At 40.1% G+C, this 18,618-nt stretch overlaps 1 protein-coding gene across 1 annotated transcript in view; it reads left to right on the top strand.

Annotated features, from left to right (window-relative positions):
* The window catches only part of TH (tyrosine hydroxylase), a 93,304-nt gene that overhangs the window by 29,060 nt on the left and 45,626 nt on the right, over nucleotides 1–18,618 (top strand). The window contains exons 3-5 of the mRNA XM_089654951.1: nucleotides 11,565–11,739; nucleotides 12,700–12,788; nucleotides 14,788–14,855. Of these exons, the coding sequence (XP_089511077.1) occupies nucleotides 11,565–11,739; nucleotides 12,700–12,788; nucleotides 14,788–14,855 (332 nt within the window). The remainder of the gene's footprint in view (nucleotides 1–11,564; nucleotides 11,740–12,699; nucleotides 12,789–14,787; nucleotides 14,856–18,618) is intronic.

The raw sequence follows: 18,618 nt of genomic DNA, 5'->3' as shown, positions 1-18,618 counted from the left end.
TGTTCACACCCTTGCGTTTTTATGTGCATTTTTGTAAAGCCCAGTGATGCCATTCACATCTGATCACTGCTTTGTTAAGAATGAGACATGTACAATTTTACATTTATATGTGTTTTCTGGACCATTGGAGTCTCTTGAAAAATGCACATGTTGTACTTTTTAATGAAATTTGCATACATTTTCAACTTGCTGTGGGTGAGCACACGGCAGCTTGTCATCCCATGGTTACAGGCATCTCCCCTGGATACAGGTTACAACCATCTCCTGCCAGATACAATGAAAACCGCAAACAGGGGTGTAAATACAGCCATGCCTCATCAATTCCGTACGTTTAGGAAGCACATTCCCTCATGCTGTCACTAAGAAGCATGCCCGCTGGTTAACAACAAAAATGCTCTAAGCATGAAAACCCATGTAAAACACACTAAAACACTTAAAAAACACAAGCCAAAATGCATGACAGCCGAAATGGAGAGATGTGAACAGGGCCTAAGGCATTCCTCTGACGATCACTGTCACTCAAATGGCTGGTGTCATATCTGATCGTATGTGCAGCACCATGGCAATTTCAGATCTAAGATTGCACTGTGTTTGGCTACAAAAGGATAGTGTAGTAGTAATTTTGGAAAACCAGGAAACTCCAGACACGGACCTTGAGGAAAACAAGTGATTTATTAAAAACAGCGCCGTTTGACCCATCCGGGCTCGTGCCTGCAAATCCGAGTGAGTTGTATCCACTTCTTACAAGCATATATACCAATAATTACGTCACACTGCATATTTTTCCCCTTTCACTTTCTATACATTCAAAAGACTTTCTAAACTCTGCAGAATATAGCCTTAAATTCCAGCTATAGATAAGGGTGCTAGCTACAGGCTGGTACACATTACTTTACAGGAAATAAGGGAGGGGGGAAAGTGAGCTGAACACCTTGCTTTGCAAGCAGATACTGTTAGAAATGTTAAAGTTTAAAGGGGAACCCTGCAATATTGGGTGCTGCCACAATAGGAGGGTTTGGTTTTCTTTAAGCCTGGGTTTACACTGATGCGTTGCGGAATTCACAGCATTTTCTGTGCAAATTCTGCACCACATCACAATCGCACCCCGTTTATGTGGACCACTGCGGGTGTGTATGTTAACTAGTTACATAACGCCATCCTTTGGGGCCAGGAAGTCTGCATAGGTGTTTTTAATTATTTGACTCACATGGCAGAAGTTGTGAATTACTGTCAATATTAGAGATGTTAAAATTGTGTATCCGGGTGGCATCTGTCTTTCTGTGTGATTCTGCCCTTGCTTGACCACCCCCTGCCAAGTGTGCAGAGCTGTGCTGGCAGAAAGAGAAAACTGAGCAGCTGTGGGTGTGTGTGGACTCTGCTGTCCCCCTGCTCAACCTCCTCCCCCTGTCTACTCCCCTACTGGAACACCTCATGTTGGGAGGATCACTAAGCTGTGTGTCTATGCAGCCACCACCTCTCACAGAGCTTCATTGCAGCACAGTAGCAGAATGGGTGGTGTAAGTTCGATCCTCCACTCCCGCCTCCCTTCTGGCAACAGCAGAGCAGAGCCTGTTAGACAGCAGGAGAGGGAGTAGAGGGAATAGGAGATTTAGAGAGGACTAATATACAAGAGCCAAGGATTATGGGAGGAATAGTCTGAAAGGGGTACTGGTTTATACTTGCTGTTGCTGTGCCTGTACCCCAACGTAAGGGAGAGGGTACGGACCTGCACCTGGGCCTATTGTAGCTGCCTTCAGATACTGAGAGAGAGAGTTGCTGCTTCTGGAGGATTGGAGTGACTGCGGCCTGTGTCAAGATCCATCCAGCACACACACTGTTAGCCAAAACAGAAATTTCTCCTACTTAGTGGTTTTGCTTTTGTGACCTATTAAAATTCTTAAAGGGACAGAGCACCACCTAAAGAAGGGCCCCCCACAAAAAAAAAGCCAGCCAATTTTAACTACTAGGTGCCAGGTACTTTCACCACCTCCAGGGGTAACCCCACTCTAAGAACACATACACACGCCCACTGTTGGGGTTGCATAAAGTGTACACCAGGACCCTTTTTGATTCTTTTGAACTGATTGAGGTTATTTAGTAGTGCTATAGGTATTTTAAGTGCAAATTAGGGATACATTGCCCAATTTTCTATCATGGTGCTTTTTTGTCTACCTATTTATCTGTTTGTTGATTTGCACAGTATTGTGCTGAATTGCCTTGTTACATTCAAGTGATTTACTACCAAACTATTTGTGGCCACATTCCTGTGCATTTTTAGAGTAATAGCCTAACCCTAAAAACCACAGTTGGGACTGAGCAGATTAGACAGTTGTAGTAAAGCAGAGGACGCATTATCAACAGCGGCTCCTTCGGGGTAGCTCTACAATTGTATTATATGTGAAAGACAGATGTTGCTGAAGGCCTTCAACACTGTTCATAAATGTTTTTTCCATTTTGATGTAGATCCAATATGATGATTTATTAGGACTACGTTTATACTTTGTAAGATGTTCATATACTATATATACACTCATATACTTTTTCATACTCTCTCTCTCTTTCTCTATATGTGCTACAGGGTGGCATGGGTGCACAAAATCATGTGTATATATATATGTGATTTTGCAGTTCCAGGTAGGGGACCAATCGTGGCCTCGGCTGTCAATCACCAGGTCCTGGTCGGTGATTCCTCGCCGGCACCCGGTGATCACCAAGTATTACCGACGGGAAAGACCTGTGTATAAACAACACAGATCTCTCCCCTGTCAGCTCCTGCACACTGCTTTGTATGGCTTGCATTGCAATTGCGTGGTCATGCAATACTGCACCCAAATGAAATGTATGTCCTTTTTTCCCACAAATAGAGCTTTCTTTCGGTGATATTTGATCGCCTGTGCGGTTTTTATTTTTTGCGCTATAAAAAAAAAAGACTCACAATTTTGAGAAAAAATATTATATTTATTACTTTTTACTATTAAACATGTCCTGTAAAAAAAATTTCAAAAATCAAATTTCATCATACATTTAGGCCAAAATGTATTCTGTTACATGTCTTTGCTTAAAAAAAATCCCAATAAGTGTAAATTAATTGGTTTATGTGAAAATGGCGGTATATATACTGGGATTTTTTTATTTTTTATTTTTACTAGTATAGCAGGACTGCAGCGGACATTCTGACACTGGGGGGAACTGACTTGGTGCCACTGACATCCCCAGTGACACCAATACAGTGATCAGTGCTAATAAAAAGCACTGACACTGTACTAATGGCACTGGGCAGGAAGGGGTTAACATCTGAAGTGATCAAAGGGTTAACTGTGTGTTGTTTTACTGTGTGCTGTGTTTGCATGCTTCACTGTAAGCTATGCACATCCATGCAAAGCAGTGTGCAGGATCTGACAGGGGAGAGAACTGTTTTGCTTGCAAACAGTTCTCCCCCCCCCTTCAGAGATGCTTGGCAATCACCGGAAACTGGAGAGTAATCACTGGTCAGGACCAGGTGATTGAGAGCCGAGGCCGCGAATGGCGGGAAATACAAAATCGCGTATATGTACGTGATTTTGCGCACCTGTGCCACCCTGTAGAAGTACTTCTGCTGTAGGGCGGATGGGAAGTGGTTAAAGTAATTGTGAACATACAATGTTATAGACACTTTCTCCTACAGTTATAGATATGCAAGCACCATATCTGATTTTGTTTATTTTCAGAAAAGATCTTTCTTACCTGTTTTACAAGGTTAATCACTTAAGAGACGCCCCATAGCAGATTTACTGCTACAGGGCGGATCCACTGCGCAAAATCACGTTATAATAAGTGAATTTGTATTTCTAGGTAGGGGGAGCGCGCATGTGCCGCTCTACCTGTGCCGCTTTTGGCTGCTGGATATGTTAATCACTGGGTTCTGGCCAGCAATTCCCATCCAGGAACAGAGATCTCTCTTCTGTCAGCATAGACATCCTGCTTTGTATCTCTCTGCACAGCAGAGAGATACAAAGCAGCATGTCTCCCAAGTAATACACAACACAGCACACATAGTAAAACGCACACAGCACACTGTTAACCCTTTGATCGTCCCAGATGTTAACCCCTCCCTGGCCTGTGTCATTAGTACAGTACAGGACCTTTTTATTAGCACTGATCACTGTATTAGTGTCACTGGAGATGTCAGTGGCAGTTAGTCAGTTTCCACCCAGTGTCAGAATGCCCGCCACAGTCCCGCTATAAGTCTCTGATTGCCGCCATTACTAGTATGAAATTTTTTTTTTTTCGGTATGTAATGTATACCGCCATTTGTAGACACTATAACTTTCATGTAAACCAATTAATTTACACTTATTGTGATTTTTTTAGCATAGACAGAATACATTTTGGCCTAAATTTATGAAGAATTTTAATTTTTTAATTTTTTTTGTTTATAGCGCAAAAAATAAAAAAACCGCAGAGGTGATCAAAAGAAAGCCCTATTTGTAGGAAAAAAGGACATACATTTTATTTGGGGGCAGCATTGCATGACCGCACAATCATCAAAGTAACGCAGCGCCATATCGCAAAAAATGTCCTGGTCAGGAAGGGGGTAAATCTTCTGGAGGGCAAGTGGTTAAAAACGTTCTGTCATGTGACCATGCATCTTATCTTCTTAATAGTGGGGGGTGGGGTTACTGGACACTGTACAGACAAACACTGTGCCTGTATTCCATAATCTGTTCAGCCGGAGGCACAATGCAGGCTGTGCTTGGGCATGGGGCGTGTTCAAAAGGCAGTCTATCACAATGAGGGGGTGTAGTGGCTGAACAAACTATGCAATACAGGCATGTTGTGTGTCTGCACAGTGTCCTGTACCTCTGAATGGCCTGGCAAAGGATGAAAACTGACAACGCAAAACAAGATCAGCTTCTGTGCTTTGTGAGGTCAGTTTAGAACAAGGAACAAAGGTGACTGGCAGGATAAACCAGGTACTTCAGAAAGAAAATGTACATCAAAATGATAGAGACTATGATTTATTGAATACAAATATTTGTGAACACACATAGAAAAAAATAAATATTTAAGACAACATACACTTTAACAACATGCAGAGATAAGGTGCTACACAAGGAAGGGTTAATACAGCTTGGTACAAGGTGTATGCTGGAGGCACTGCAATGCTGCTCCTCCTGCTTTATTTGTGTGGCACTTATCTGCACATCAATGCATTACCACTAATGTGACAGCACTGATCGCATTACCAGAGCAAGGACAGCACAAGATAGCTGGCACATACACGGGGAAATTACATTACTGCTGTCTGCCTCCCAATCCCAGCCAGAGGGCACATCACTGACTATCTCAAAGACAGTACAGGACATCTCACACTACAAGTATCACTTTTCTGCTTTTACACAGCACAAAAGACAAATCACCATGATACCATATATAATATAAATATATATTTATATACTGTATATATAAACTCACAGTAGAATATCCCAAGCACACTATCAAACTAGCCATCATATAGTATATAGTATACAGTATAACAATATAGAGAACAAAAGAACAAATCACCGCTGGGAGGGGACCAAACTAATAAAATTCTAAATATGGTGGATGGTCAATATAAAATATAAAAGAGGGAGGGATAGCGGTTATATGTAAAGAATGATAATAAAAATCAATAATGATACAATAAAAGATAATACAATAAAAAATGACAGACAAGACATAAAAGTCCACAATCCAGGGATCCTAAGTGGTGTATGGCAGACGAAGGCAGATCCCCATAGAGCGAAGCAGTACTCTGCAGGAGATGAAAACAGACAGAAGGGGGCGCCAATCTAAGTGTAGAGGGTTATTATTTTATGAATAACATAGGGTGTTAAAACTACTCACAAACATGAGTGAGAAAGCATGGTAAGGTAATCCTTTGGTAAGCCGCAAGTCCACCAGCGGTGTGGGTCCTGGTCGTTCAGAATGAACCGGGATGGAGCTGTCAGCAGTGCAGTGAGTTTGAAAATGGCGCCAAAACCACAAGGAAGACAGGTACTCGGCGGGTGACCAATGGCAAAGCAGCAAAATGTCAGGTGACGCGTTTCGAAGGTGACGCGTCACCTGACATTTTCCTGCTCTGCCATTGGTCACCCACCGAGTCCCTGTCTTCCTTGCGGTCCATGCTGGTTTTGGCCCCATTTTCAAATTTTCAAAGCTGACAGCTGACGGCTCCATCCCCGTTCATCCTGAATGACCAGGACCCACACCGCTGGTGTACTTACGGCTTACCAAAGGATTACCTTACCATGCTTTCTTACTCTTCATGGTGCCTGCAGCTGTGGCCATCATCCCGCTATAACCACTTGAAGTCCAGTGATGTACAGGTATGTCTCTGGTCGAGACTTTTCACTTTCATGAGATGGTGAAAATAGTGAGCTAATGAAGGGCACAAGAACAGGTCCAGGGTAGTTGAAAGCAGATGTTGTAATCCTTAGGATCTGTTTAAAGTCTGTTGCATCCTTAAAAACGAGTAAAAACACCTTAAAGTGATTGTAAACATTTTTTTTTTAAATTAGAAACATGCTATACTTTTCTGCTCTGTGAAATGGTTTTGCACAGAACAACCCTGATCCTCCTTTTTCTGGGGTCCGCTGGAGGCACTTTGGGCTTCTCCTCTTTGGTGAGTGCCCTTATGGTAAGCCTCTTCCTATGGGAGCATTCATACAGGCTTGAACCCAAGCTACACTGTCTGTGTCCACAGACACACATATTGTGGCATGGCCATGCCCCCTGCTCCCTTATCACAGCATTTAATTGACAGCAGCAGGAGCCAATCACTCCCAATGCTGCCTTCATGTCCAGTGAGGATGGAGAAAACAGAGAGAGACGCTGCTCTCGGCAACAGCACTGGATTGAGATCAGGCTCAGGTAAGTATTTAGGATGGGGTGGGAATTAAACACAGAAGGTTTTTTACCTTAATGCAGATAATGCATTAAGGTAAAATCCTTAAACCTTTATAACCACGTTAATAAAAAGTAAGAAGACTAAAATTTTCCCTTTCGAGTTCTGATAACAGTCTTCTTTAGATGACTATGTGAATTCTGATCCTCTGCTACAACACAGAGAGAGGTGCATTAATGGGGACCAGAGGAACGAAAGCACATTTCTATGAACACATTTTTAAAAAAGAAGAATTGGATTTTAATGGTGCTCAAGGAACAGGTAGCTAATCAATTTCTTAAGTGTATTTAAAACAATGACCATTTAAAACCATTGTGTTGGTCAGTTGATTTAATTTATAAAAGTGTTTGAAATGAATATCTGCATTGCACAAAACAACCATTTAGGATATATCTCTTATTTCCAAACTTGGTCTAGAAACTGAATAGAGTCTGATTACTATGGGCAACCCTATCAAAGCTGCAGGGAAACAGTGGTAGAAGGAGCTTCTAGTCTTCTGCTATTGGTAACATATGTAAAATAAATAAACCAATCTTTGGGATACTGAGTAAAAATAAATAATAATATTAATAAACTGTTTTAAACTGTCATACAATTATACAGTGTGTTTCGAAAAGAATGTCCCGATTTCAAAAAGTTATATTTAATAATGAAAATGTGATACAGTTACATAACAAACTATAAATTATATATAAATGTCCTGAAATTTCACTTACTGTGCTATAAATGCTCTATGTGCCCTCTACCTGCTGCACCAATAATAAAGACGATAGCTGAATTAGTCTCCAATGTGTCTGAGAGTGCCTTCTTCCTCAGAAGTAACTAGATCCATGATTCTGCTTTTGAGCTCATCCAAGTCAGCGGATAGTGGTGGAACATAAACACATCATTTTACATATCCCCACAAAAAATAGTCACCAGGTGCAACATCTGGAGATCATGGAGGCCAAGAGTGTAGTACGACCTATCCAATGTTGAGGCAATGCTTCAGTTAGAAACCGATGAACGTGGTTGTGCTAATCTGGAGTGCTGCGTCTTGCTGAAAAATGAAATCTTTAGTCTTCATTAAGTTGTGGGAAATGCTCCAAACTCAGAAACAAACGTCATCTTAACACACGCCACCAGTTGATTGAGGGATCGAAAGTTCTCGGCTAACACGACGACTTGTGCAGGCTTCGCTGAAAAGCCTCTTGAATTTGTTGTACATTTTCCTCTAAAGTGCATGGTTGCCCTTGACTCTTCCGCTTACATAAATGCCCTGATTCTTCGAATTGTTTATACCAACAATGAATGTTCTTTGCTACTGGTGGATCAATCCCAAAATGCTGTTGATGCGCACGCTGCACCGTTATCACGTCTTGATAAACTGGAGAACACAAAATGCCTTCTGTTGCATAGATGCCATGTTGTTAATGACTGAGGTTATCTTCGATTTGGGCACTAGTAATGGTATCTAGCAACCATCATTTGTAATTCTGGGCCACGCCCATTCAAGCAGTACAGGTTTCAATCATTGGCGATGCATGGTTTCACAGATATATATGGTTTTAAAATTACATAGTTACATACTGTAGTTAGTCTGGCTGAAAAAAGACAAAAGTACATCCAGTTAAACCATTAAAAAAAAAAGTTATAATCCTATACCCACAGTTGATTCAGAGGAAGGCAAAAAAAACCAGTAAAGCATGATCTAATTTGCTCCTGCAGGGAAAAAAATTCTTTCCTGATCTCATGAGAAGCAATCAGATATTCCCTGGATCAACTTTACCTATAATGTAAACCAGATCATTCTTTTTGAAACACTGTATAATTGAAGTTAAATTGTTATTCTTTTTTTAGCAATAACATGGTGTGGGTGGATTTCTGTCAGTGACAAGCTGTGTTACACCCTCCAACCTGTGCCTTAAACAGGGAGCTGACGCCATCATCAGTTAAGATGTAATATCCCGCCCCCAATGTGTTTAGCTGGTTAGTGGGCATGGAGGAGGAGAGAGAGAGAGTGGACTGTCATTTACCAGTGTGTATATACCCACGTGAGTGACTCTATAGTCACATGGGTTGCTCAGATATGATAAGGAGGAAATGCTCAAGGTAGAAAATACACTTAAAACTGAGCATGTGCACTAGCTGCCAACACTGCTCTACAAAATCCCCAACTGCAGTGGGGACATGGACAGAAGGGGGAGATAGAGGACAGCAGGATCAACCAGGTTTTTTGCAGAATACAGAAAATGAATCCCATAGTGACTCAGTATGTATGAACAGTGTGTAAACCAGCATTTATTTATAGTTTTTAATTATGTGGGTTTCTTGACATTTTAAATGTAACTATATTTAATATTTGTTAGTCAGGAAGTTTGAATGATTAAGTCAGCATTATCGATTGTTTAATCTATCGATATATTAGGGTGCCTTCAACAATTAATTAGGTAAGGGATATTTATTGTTTAATTGTTCGATATATTAGGGTGTCTCCATTATGAAATATATGGTTAAATATAATTATGCTGACCAAATAATTAATCAGTAATTTTGTTCTCTATGCAGATATATGTTTAAGCACAATAAAATGGTGTGAAAGTATGGACTATGGAAATAGAAAAATAAAAGAAGATTTATTTAACAATTAAGTCACTAACAACCACATATAGCAGCAGGATTAATAGTATGACACAGACACATAAAATGTACATTCCACAAGTAAAACAAAGATTTATACAGCTAAAATCTTATGCCTAACAGTAAGATGGATTTAATAATTTGCTGTCCACTTGTAGGTATCACAACAAGGGTACAGAGTACCAATTATATAACTAACCTAGCAGACAACTTGGTCTGCATTTATCATTTCATCCCCTTTTCTTTCTCTGCAGCAGAATAAAAGGGGTCAAGTCTATCTACAGGCTGTGTTATTACCTTTTTCTTAGGGGATTGTGGCACTGTAAGTGACAGGTAAAATCAAATTTAACACACAAATAAGGACATATGTTATAGTAAGTTATATTCAGGAGTAAGATTACTTTTTTCAAGGTAATTATACATTACCTAGAAAGTGATTGGTGTTGAATTAGGAGCCACATTCCCAGTAGGACCTTCAGGGAAATATTACTGATTAGTTAATTGTTTGCATAGTCATTGGATTCACTTTTCCATCAGATGGCACTGTAAGACTAGAAAGCCCTATATTAGGTCCTCTGGGAATAAAACTTGGATTTTATTCAATTTAATCTTATAGTTGATATATATTTTTTTATTTCCCTAGTTTAATTTAAATATGTTATTTCACTTATTGGGTGTATAGCTATGTTCTTCTGGGGTGTTTGAAATTATTTGTAATACTAATCTTAAGTATCCTATAATTTTAATTATGTGATACTTGTGATAGAGGTGTTATTTATCCAGAGATCAATTTCATAACCTAATTATGACTTTTCCAACAATCTCTGTATAAATCCTGCACCATAATTTTCCATCTTACGCCTGGGCCATATAGAATAGTAAAAACAACACTTTCCTATTTTCCTTTTAGATAAAAAAAAATCTTCTGCGCTGCTATAGGTATAGATAGGACTATTGAAAAAAGCTGCAAACACCTAGACCTAGACACCACTAGCACAAGGAAAAAAAACTATTTACATGGACTTTATGCCGATTTGATGATCACTTATGTTTATTTTGATGTCACGTTGCTTTAATTATTTTTTGTGCTTATCGACGCACATTTATTTCCACTGTGCATTTTTCACTGGCATCAATCCTGATTATAAGGTGCATTTTTAGTTTCATGCACCTTGTATGATTAGTTTGAAACATATATTTTTCTGCTTTTTTATTTTGTCACAGTTTTCTTTGCAGGGAGCCTTTTGTGCCCTTTTATTTAGGATGTGTTAGTCCTATTATGTTGAATACATCATTTATGTTCACTTGTTGATTATTGTGCACGTTGTTTTCATCACAATCCATATTGCACTTAGTTTGGTCTGGTTTCAGGCCTTTACATTTTTATGTATCATTCATGATGCATTTATAGTTTCATGCATTTATAGTTTCATGCACCTTGTATGATTAGTTTTGCACATATTTTTTGCCATTTGATTTTGGCACAGTTTTTTGTGCACTTTTATTTAAAATGTGTTAGTCCTATTATGTTGAATACATTATTTATGTTCACTTGGTGACTATTGTTCACGTTGTATTTCATCACAGTCTATATTGCACTTAGTTTGGTCTGGGTTCAGGCCTTTACATTTTTATGTATTATTTATGTTCACTTGCTGATTATTACTCACGTTGTCTTTGTCACAGTTCATATTGCACCTAATTAGGTCTGGATTCAGGCCTTTATACTTATCACCTTTGTTTTGGGGTTATTTTTTCTGTCTCCCCACTCTTCGAATTATTGTGTCCTTAGTACTATTGATATTAGCGCAACACCGTTTTATTTGCTTTTAGATAATATGATGTCATTTACATTTATAGTCTTTATAGTGTATCTTGCAAAACCAGTTTTCCTGTTCTACAGCCCTGAGGTTGATAAACATTCATGTGACCCTGTAACCAATAAACTTCATATTTTATCCTTTAAAATCTAAAAAAACCCTGACACGTTTTTATTGTAAATTTTCTTGTATTACAGACATTTGAAGCCAAAATACAGCACCTGGAGACTCGACTTGGAAAGAAAACATCATCATCAGCCCCAGATGTGGAATATTTTGTACGGTGTGAGGTTCATCGCTCCGATCTCAACACACTAATGAGCTCCATCAAAAGAGTGTCAGAAGATGTTAGGACTACTAAAGAGATGAAAGGTATGTACATGTCTAGACTGGGCTGAACAAAATTAACAGTGGGTCACATGTGTACCTCTGAAATGTAGAAAGGGAGTCATGGCTCAATAAGGAAAGTCTTCAGCCCTCAGTTTTGATCTTAAACAATAGGAGTATAGTAGCAGGGACCTTTGTCCCTTGTAATACGCAGTGGAGGACAAGTGCAGTTCAGATGTTCTGTCCTGATCATTACCTGCTATCATTTGTCTTGCAGAGATGTGCCCAGTCTGATTGTTTTACGATGGTGAATAACTGATTGTTGCAGCCATTCCCTGACACTATGTTATTAGAGATAAAACCTGATTTCAGTGGATAGCAGTGCAAAATAGTATCAGCTGACGGAACAGAAAATGATAACCAAATGCTCATTTTTAAGCACTTTCAACAGCTAATGTAATCATTTGCTGAGTATAAAGCTTCTTTATCTAAGCTTTGCCTCTCTTACAGTACCAGTTTCCTCAGGTTTCCTGTTTCAGGGTAGCTACGTTCTCTTGCTGCATGCTATAGAGCTACCCATGCATGCAGGGACCAGAGTTTTGTCTCCCTACCCTGTGTGTATCAATAGAAACACACAGCCCTGTAGTCTTTGATGGCACTCCCCTGCTCCTCCATCCTCCTCCTCCTCCCTTTTTCAAGCTAAAAGATTTCCTTGAGACTGCACTGTCAACTGTTAATGCTTTCCTGTGAAGACCAGAAGTTCAGAGAAGCAGAACTAAGAGAGCAGGAGCCAACAGCATTGAAAGCCATAAACTGCAAGTGCTGGGGTATAAATTGTGTTAAACTAAAACACTACCAGGGTTAAATACCACTATAAAGCTTAAAATAAGTTGTGTAGCTGTGTATGCATGTAATGATCTTATTCCCTAGCCTGGCTGGAAGTTCCAGGTCCAGGTTTTCCTGTTGCCAGACCTGATTGCAACAATGCCTCTTTTTGCTTTACAGTTCATTGGTTTCCCACTAAAATTTCAGAATTGAACAAGTGTCACCATTTGGTTACCAAGTTTGATCCAGACTTAGATTTAGATCACCCGGTAAGTTGTACGCCTTAACACATTGTACCAACACATCAAATTGGCTTTATTAGGCAAGGAATGTTATTAGTCCTTTGACAGTACTATGCTCCTTTTCTACTCCACTGTCCCATCCATCTGTATTATTGTGGCAGCTTTCTCGGTCAATACTGTGACCTCTTTGTCATTCTAATCAATTCACACACAAAATTAAACAGGAGAGATATATGTACTGATTACTACTTGCATTATTATGGTACAGATAAATGCCATAGTTACATTCAATGTGCAGCCTCATTAATTTGTCCAAAATTCATCCCACTGAAAGCACCGATTTTATGTTTTTTTAGCTGCTCCAAAACTTTTAGATATTGTTAGCAGGGGACAATTCTCTCTTAGTAACAGTAGCACAAGCACAGGTAGACTGGACCAGTCAAAGGGTTCATGGTTGGGGACCATGAACTGGGTTTGAGAACATGCAAAGGCAGACTAGAACAGTCCACAAGTTCACGGGTGAAGACGATGGAGTAGGATGCAGAACAGGTAAAGGCAGACTGGAACAGTCCATTGGTTCATGACTTGGGACGATGAATTAGGTTTAACACCAATCCAAGGTTTAACGCCACTCCATAGGTCCAGCCGCTTGTAGAGCAGTCCAGCATCCAGTCAAACAGCCCTTCTCCTTTCAGCTCACAGTTCCATTCCCTCAGCAGGGAAAAAGACTCAGGTTTCCAGACTATTTACCAACATCCTAGCCTCCTGGGCCCTGCTCAATAGTCAGGCTGTTTTTTTTTTTAATTCTCCATCCCTAAGTTCCAGAAACGTCTTCCAGAGGCAGGAGTATGCAATCAAACTCCCAGCCTGTGAAAACCTGAACAGGCCAGACCAAACAAACACTGCTCCCCTGACTACAGAAGGAGCCAAAAACTAAATGTACCTAGCAGGCTAACCATGAATTTGCTACATATATAAAGAATAATGCATCATGTAGTTAATTTTTAAGTTTAGTTAAATACTATATATTTGTTTAGCATCACCAGGGATGATACTTACATCAAATGAAAAGTGTCCCTTGTGAAATCATAATTCCTTTGTTTCTCCAGATACCCCTGCAGCTGTGAGCTTCCAGCACTTGGGGGGTCAGTAAGAGCCATTGTATATCTCACATGCTCTCATCAAAGGTTCTGCCTATGCCCGTCCTTTCTGCCCCACTGCTTCATTATTAAAAGTTGTACTATCACTTCCTGCAATGATAAGAGCTCTATGAATGGAGGGCAGGCAGATAAAAGAAAGGACTGACTCCTCCATTCATAGAGTGCTTTGTGGAAAGCAAAAGCACAGTTTTCATGAATGGAGAAGGGCGCAGAAAGTACGGGCATAGTCTGCACATTTGGCAAATGCCTGTGACAGCTCCAGTGACTTATATTAACCCCTGCAGCACCGGAATCTCACAGCTGTGGGGGTATAGGGATGGTGGGGGGCAGAGGAATTAATATTACAATGAACACAGTAGCCATTAGCACAAAGAACAAGGAACACAGGATGACCACCTTGTGCCTGCATCTTCAAAAACAAGGCAGATCTCATAATTCTATTATAGATAGTCCTCTTTAGATAAATAGACAAGTACTAGCAATATAACCTATCATACAATACTTTGCCCTTTTGTATTAAAGCAGCACTATACTGCATTTGAGAACAACAAACCAACAAATGCTATTTAATTCATTTTTAATATTCAAAGTAAACTCATCCATCCATCCATCCGTATCTCCAGTGTTTATTTTGCTGAGAAATCACTTTGAAAAACACCCCCTAGCATTTCTGGCTGTGGCCATCTTGAATAAGGGCTGATAATTCATGTAGCATTTATTGTCCTTCCTGGATTCTATCTGCTATTAGCTCAGGCAAGCAGACAGGAGGGTGTGCTTAGCTGAGAAAACCCCTCATCCCCTGCTGGGAAGTTCCACTTTAAGATCAGCACAATGATTTTGTTGATCAGTCCCATTACTCTTCACAGGGTTTCTCTGATCAGGAATATCGGAAGAGGAGAAAGATGATTGCTGATATAGCCTTCAGCTACAAACAGTAAGACAATGATAACGTTGTAGGAAAAAAATATTGTATATACTGTGTGTGTGTTTGTGTGTGTGTAAGTGTGTGCGTGTGTAAATTTTTTCCAAAAACTTGTGGTAAAAAAATAAATTATTCTATTGGCTCAACATGCCTCATATAGTTTAGGGTGGCTACTTTCCAAAAAGGGGTCGTTTTTGGGGGAGGGAGCATTTTATGCCCAGCATTAGAAGTTTAAGCCACACATCATTCACTCTTCTCACCATCTGAAGACCAAACCTTTTCTGACACTTTTTGTTCACATGAAAAAAAATCAGTATTTTTGCTAGAAATCTACTTTGAAACCCCAAACATGATATATATATTTTTAAAGCAGACACCCTAGTGAATACAAATGGTGGGTGCTGCAATTTTTTTTATATCACATAGTACTCATGCAGCGATTTTTCAAACTTTTAATGCACAAAAACACAACATATTTGCCAATTATTTGTTAAAATATAAAAGATGATGGTATGCCGAGTAAATAGATACCAAACATGACATGCTTTAAAACTGTGCATGCCTCGTGCAATGGCAAGAAACTGCATACATTTTTAATATCCATAGGCAACGCTTTAAAAGCCTTTACAAACTACCATTTTAGATATACAGAGGAGGTCTAGTGCTAGAATTACTGCCCTTGATCTGACTTTTGCGGCAATACCTCACATGCATGGTGCAACCGCTGTTTACATACTGGCACAAGGTCCCTTTCTTTTTTTTTTATCACTTTTAATGCTATCACGGGGAATGCAAATATCCCCTATAACTTCAATGGGCATTGTCATGTATTCTTTTTTTTAGAAATATGGGGTCTATCAGACTCTAGAGATCTCCTCTGCCGTTACGTTATCTAATCTCACCAAGATCGGTGTGATCAGATGCTTTCCCAATTTACAAATGGCGCTGTTTATATCCTGCGAAACTGAAGTGATGAAATGCTCGTAGCTTCCGATTTCTTAGACTATAGAGATGATTGGCACCATTCCGGTCTCCAATCAGCTCTATGGTCATCTGGCAGAAACACCAGCTGCATTCTCAGGTTCCCCCGATGGCACAGGACTGCCCAAGAAGGCCATGGAAGGCAGCGGGGAGGGGGGCCATCGTCTCCCGCTGCTTGTAAAAGCAATCCTGCAACTAATTAGCCACTAGGATTACTTTTACATGAAAGCCGATCACCACATGAAAAAAAAGATACCAGGATGATGCCTGCAGCTCTGGGCAGCTCTGTTTTCAGATTGTGACAGCAGGTGTGTGGAAAAGATTCCCCGCCCACTGTCAGAGGGGAGGCATGAGGAGGGTGCATAGGAGCATGTTACACCCTAAATATGGGTGTCACATGTAACATGCTTCTAAAAGTGAACTTAGCCTTTAATTCATCTACAGTGTTTTCTTGAATGCCATGTTCTTTACTCTATCAATATACCCCTAAGCGTGTTACCCCCATGGTGCACTGCTGGTCCCTACCTAAAACAAAGGCTGCTCTCTCAGGGCACTTGCTTGGTACCGTGAGATATCAGATGAATCTGCTGTGGACATCTGTGGGGTTTATGTACAACCTATTTCACCAACTAGATACTTTACAAAGATTCACAGTAGTAAATGGATTGTGGAATACTTTGGCATTACCATAGTCTAGTTCTAGTGTTAGCTTTCTTCATTCATTAATTAAATTAATTAATTAATTAATTAATTCACTGTGGTTACAAGTCCCTTTTGTATTATGGAATCTTGTTTTTTAATAAATGGTAAGCAAAAGCGGGTGGGGTGATGTTTGTAATAACATTTTTAACCACTGGTATTTTTATTTCACTATTTCTATGTGCTGAATGAATGGTTGAGACCTTAAAGCATTACTAAAAGCTAAATTAGTTAATTTAATTATGGATACAATGGAAAGGGATTAGAACAATTGTTAGGTTTTTATTGATCCTGATCAACACACTCAGAGGCACTGGGAACTTTTAAGCCTCACGCACACAGGGGTTAATCGCTTTCTTACCATGCTATAGCCAAAAGACAGCGTTGATGTTCCTGGAGGATCCCTCGAATGTCCTCCCGGAACCACGCCTCCCCGTGCACCCCATGTGGCATTCTCCCGGCATGCACTGTGATCGCTGTGTTGTTTGGACACAGATGATCGCATATCATGGTAAAGGGCCAATCCCAAACGTTCTTTGCCACATGATCAGCTGTGTCCAATCACAGCTGATTACAATGTAAACAGACTTAATGGTTATCGGCAGTACTTTCCCCACATGCTGTGTCTGTGTGAGGAAGAAACAAGCGATACCTGGCAAGGCTGTCAGCACTTTATTTGCACTTATAATCAGGGCATTGCTCATTATCAGTACAGCCCCATCAGTGCTGTCTATCAGTGCTCTTCAGTTCCGCCTATCAGTGCCTCCCTATCAGTGCCATCTATCAGTGCTCATCAGTGCCACTTCATCCAGTTGTACCACCCCAGACCCTAGATGAACTCCTCTTCACCCAGCAATATGGAGACTTTCTTCCTGAGCAGGGGATCTGGCTCCCGTTCCTCTAAGTAAGGTGTTCAGTCACTAGCAGAGGGCTAATCTGGTTTCCTATCAGAGTGCTCCTTTCCCTATCCACGGAGGGTTGCAGGTGTACTCACTCAGATCCTCTCCTGTACCGCTTGCGGGATGGCTGCTGTTACCAGGCCTATCTGCTGGGCTGCTCCTTCCCTGCCATACAGGTGGTCCTCTCTCAGGGGGCCAATGAGTCCTGAGTTTTTCTCTTTTCCAGCTCCAGGAAGGCCCCATCCCACTAGGTCTCCTGGCTGTCTTCTACCTCAAGCCTCACATCTTCCTGCTTCACACTCCTCTCCCACCACCACACTCCTGCTACTGAGCAGACTCTTACAACTTTTAGGGAGTCCAGCCCCCTGCCAAGCCTCCACTTGGGATTGGCTGAGGTCCCTCAAAAGGTGCAGCCAACCACTCCTCAGATCCACCCACTGCCTCCAAGGCCCTCCATCGAAAGCCGCAGAGCAGGGGTAAATTCCATAGGGGCTGGCTAGCAGAGTCTCTCAGTCCTGACCAAAATTTGACCCCTCTGACTATCTCACCTGAGCTGCTAATCAGCTCCTCACTAGCTATCAGGGTCTAAAAAAATATATATATACTTGTGAGCTACTATGATAAACAATGACTGTGATAATCAATTAATTAAATAAATAAACACACAACCCATTAAATAGTGTTATGTGACTCAAAATAATTATAACCAATAGTGCCGCACTCCTGTGTTAAAACTGTGTAAAAAATGCACCTAATAGCAACTGGTGATAATATCTCCAAAACTTAGGATATATATATATATATATATATATATATATATATATATATATATATATATATATATATAAAAAAAAAAATATATATATATATATATATATATATATATATATATATAAAAACTGATAATCAAATTATATAACAGTGCAATTGCCCAATGTGAAATCAAATTAACTAATATCAATAAACCGCATAACCAAAGTCAATATATTTGTAGAAACAGGGTCCTCTTTCAGTTCAGAAAAAAACACTCCAAAATCCAGATGCAGTGTGATATTATTATGCGCTCAACTTATGTTTCGCCTAATAATTTTTAGGCAAAACTCGCTTTTTGTCCTCAAAGGACAGATGTAACCATAATTCTCCTGCATGTGATATTCTCCAAATACTTTATGGATGGTTGTAATTAGGTAATAATC

This window comes from Staurois parvus, unplaced genomic scaffold (assembly GCF_062004578.1).
Source record: "Staurois parvus isolate SC_StPar_1 unplaced genomic scaffold, SC_StPar_1.0 ptg000818l, whole genome shotgun sequence".
NCBI classification, from domain to species: domain Eukaryota; kingdom Metazoa; phylum Chordata; class Amphibia; order Anura; family Ranidae; genus Staurois; species Staurois parvus.
This window is presented reverse-complemented; position numbering and strand designations above follow the sequence as displayed.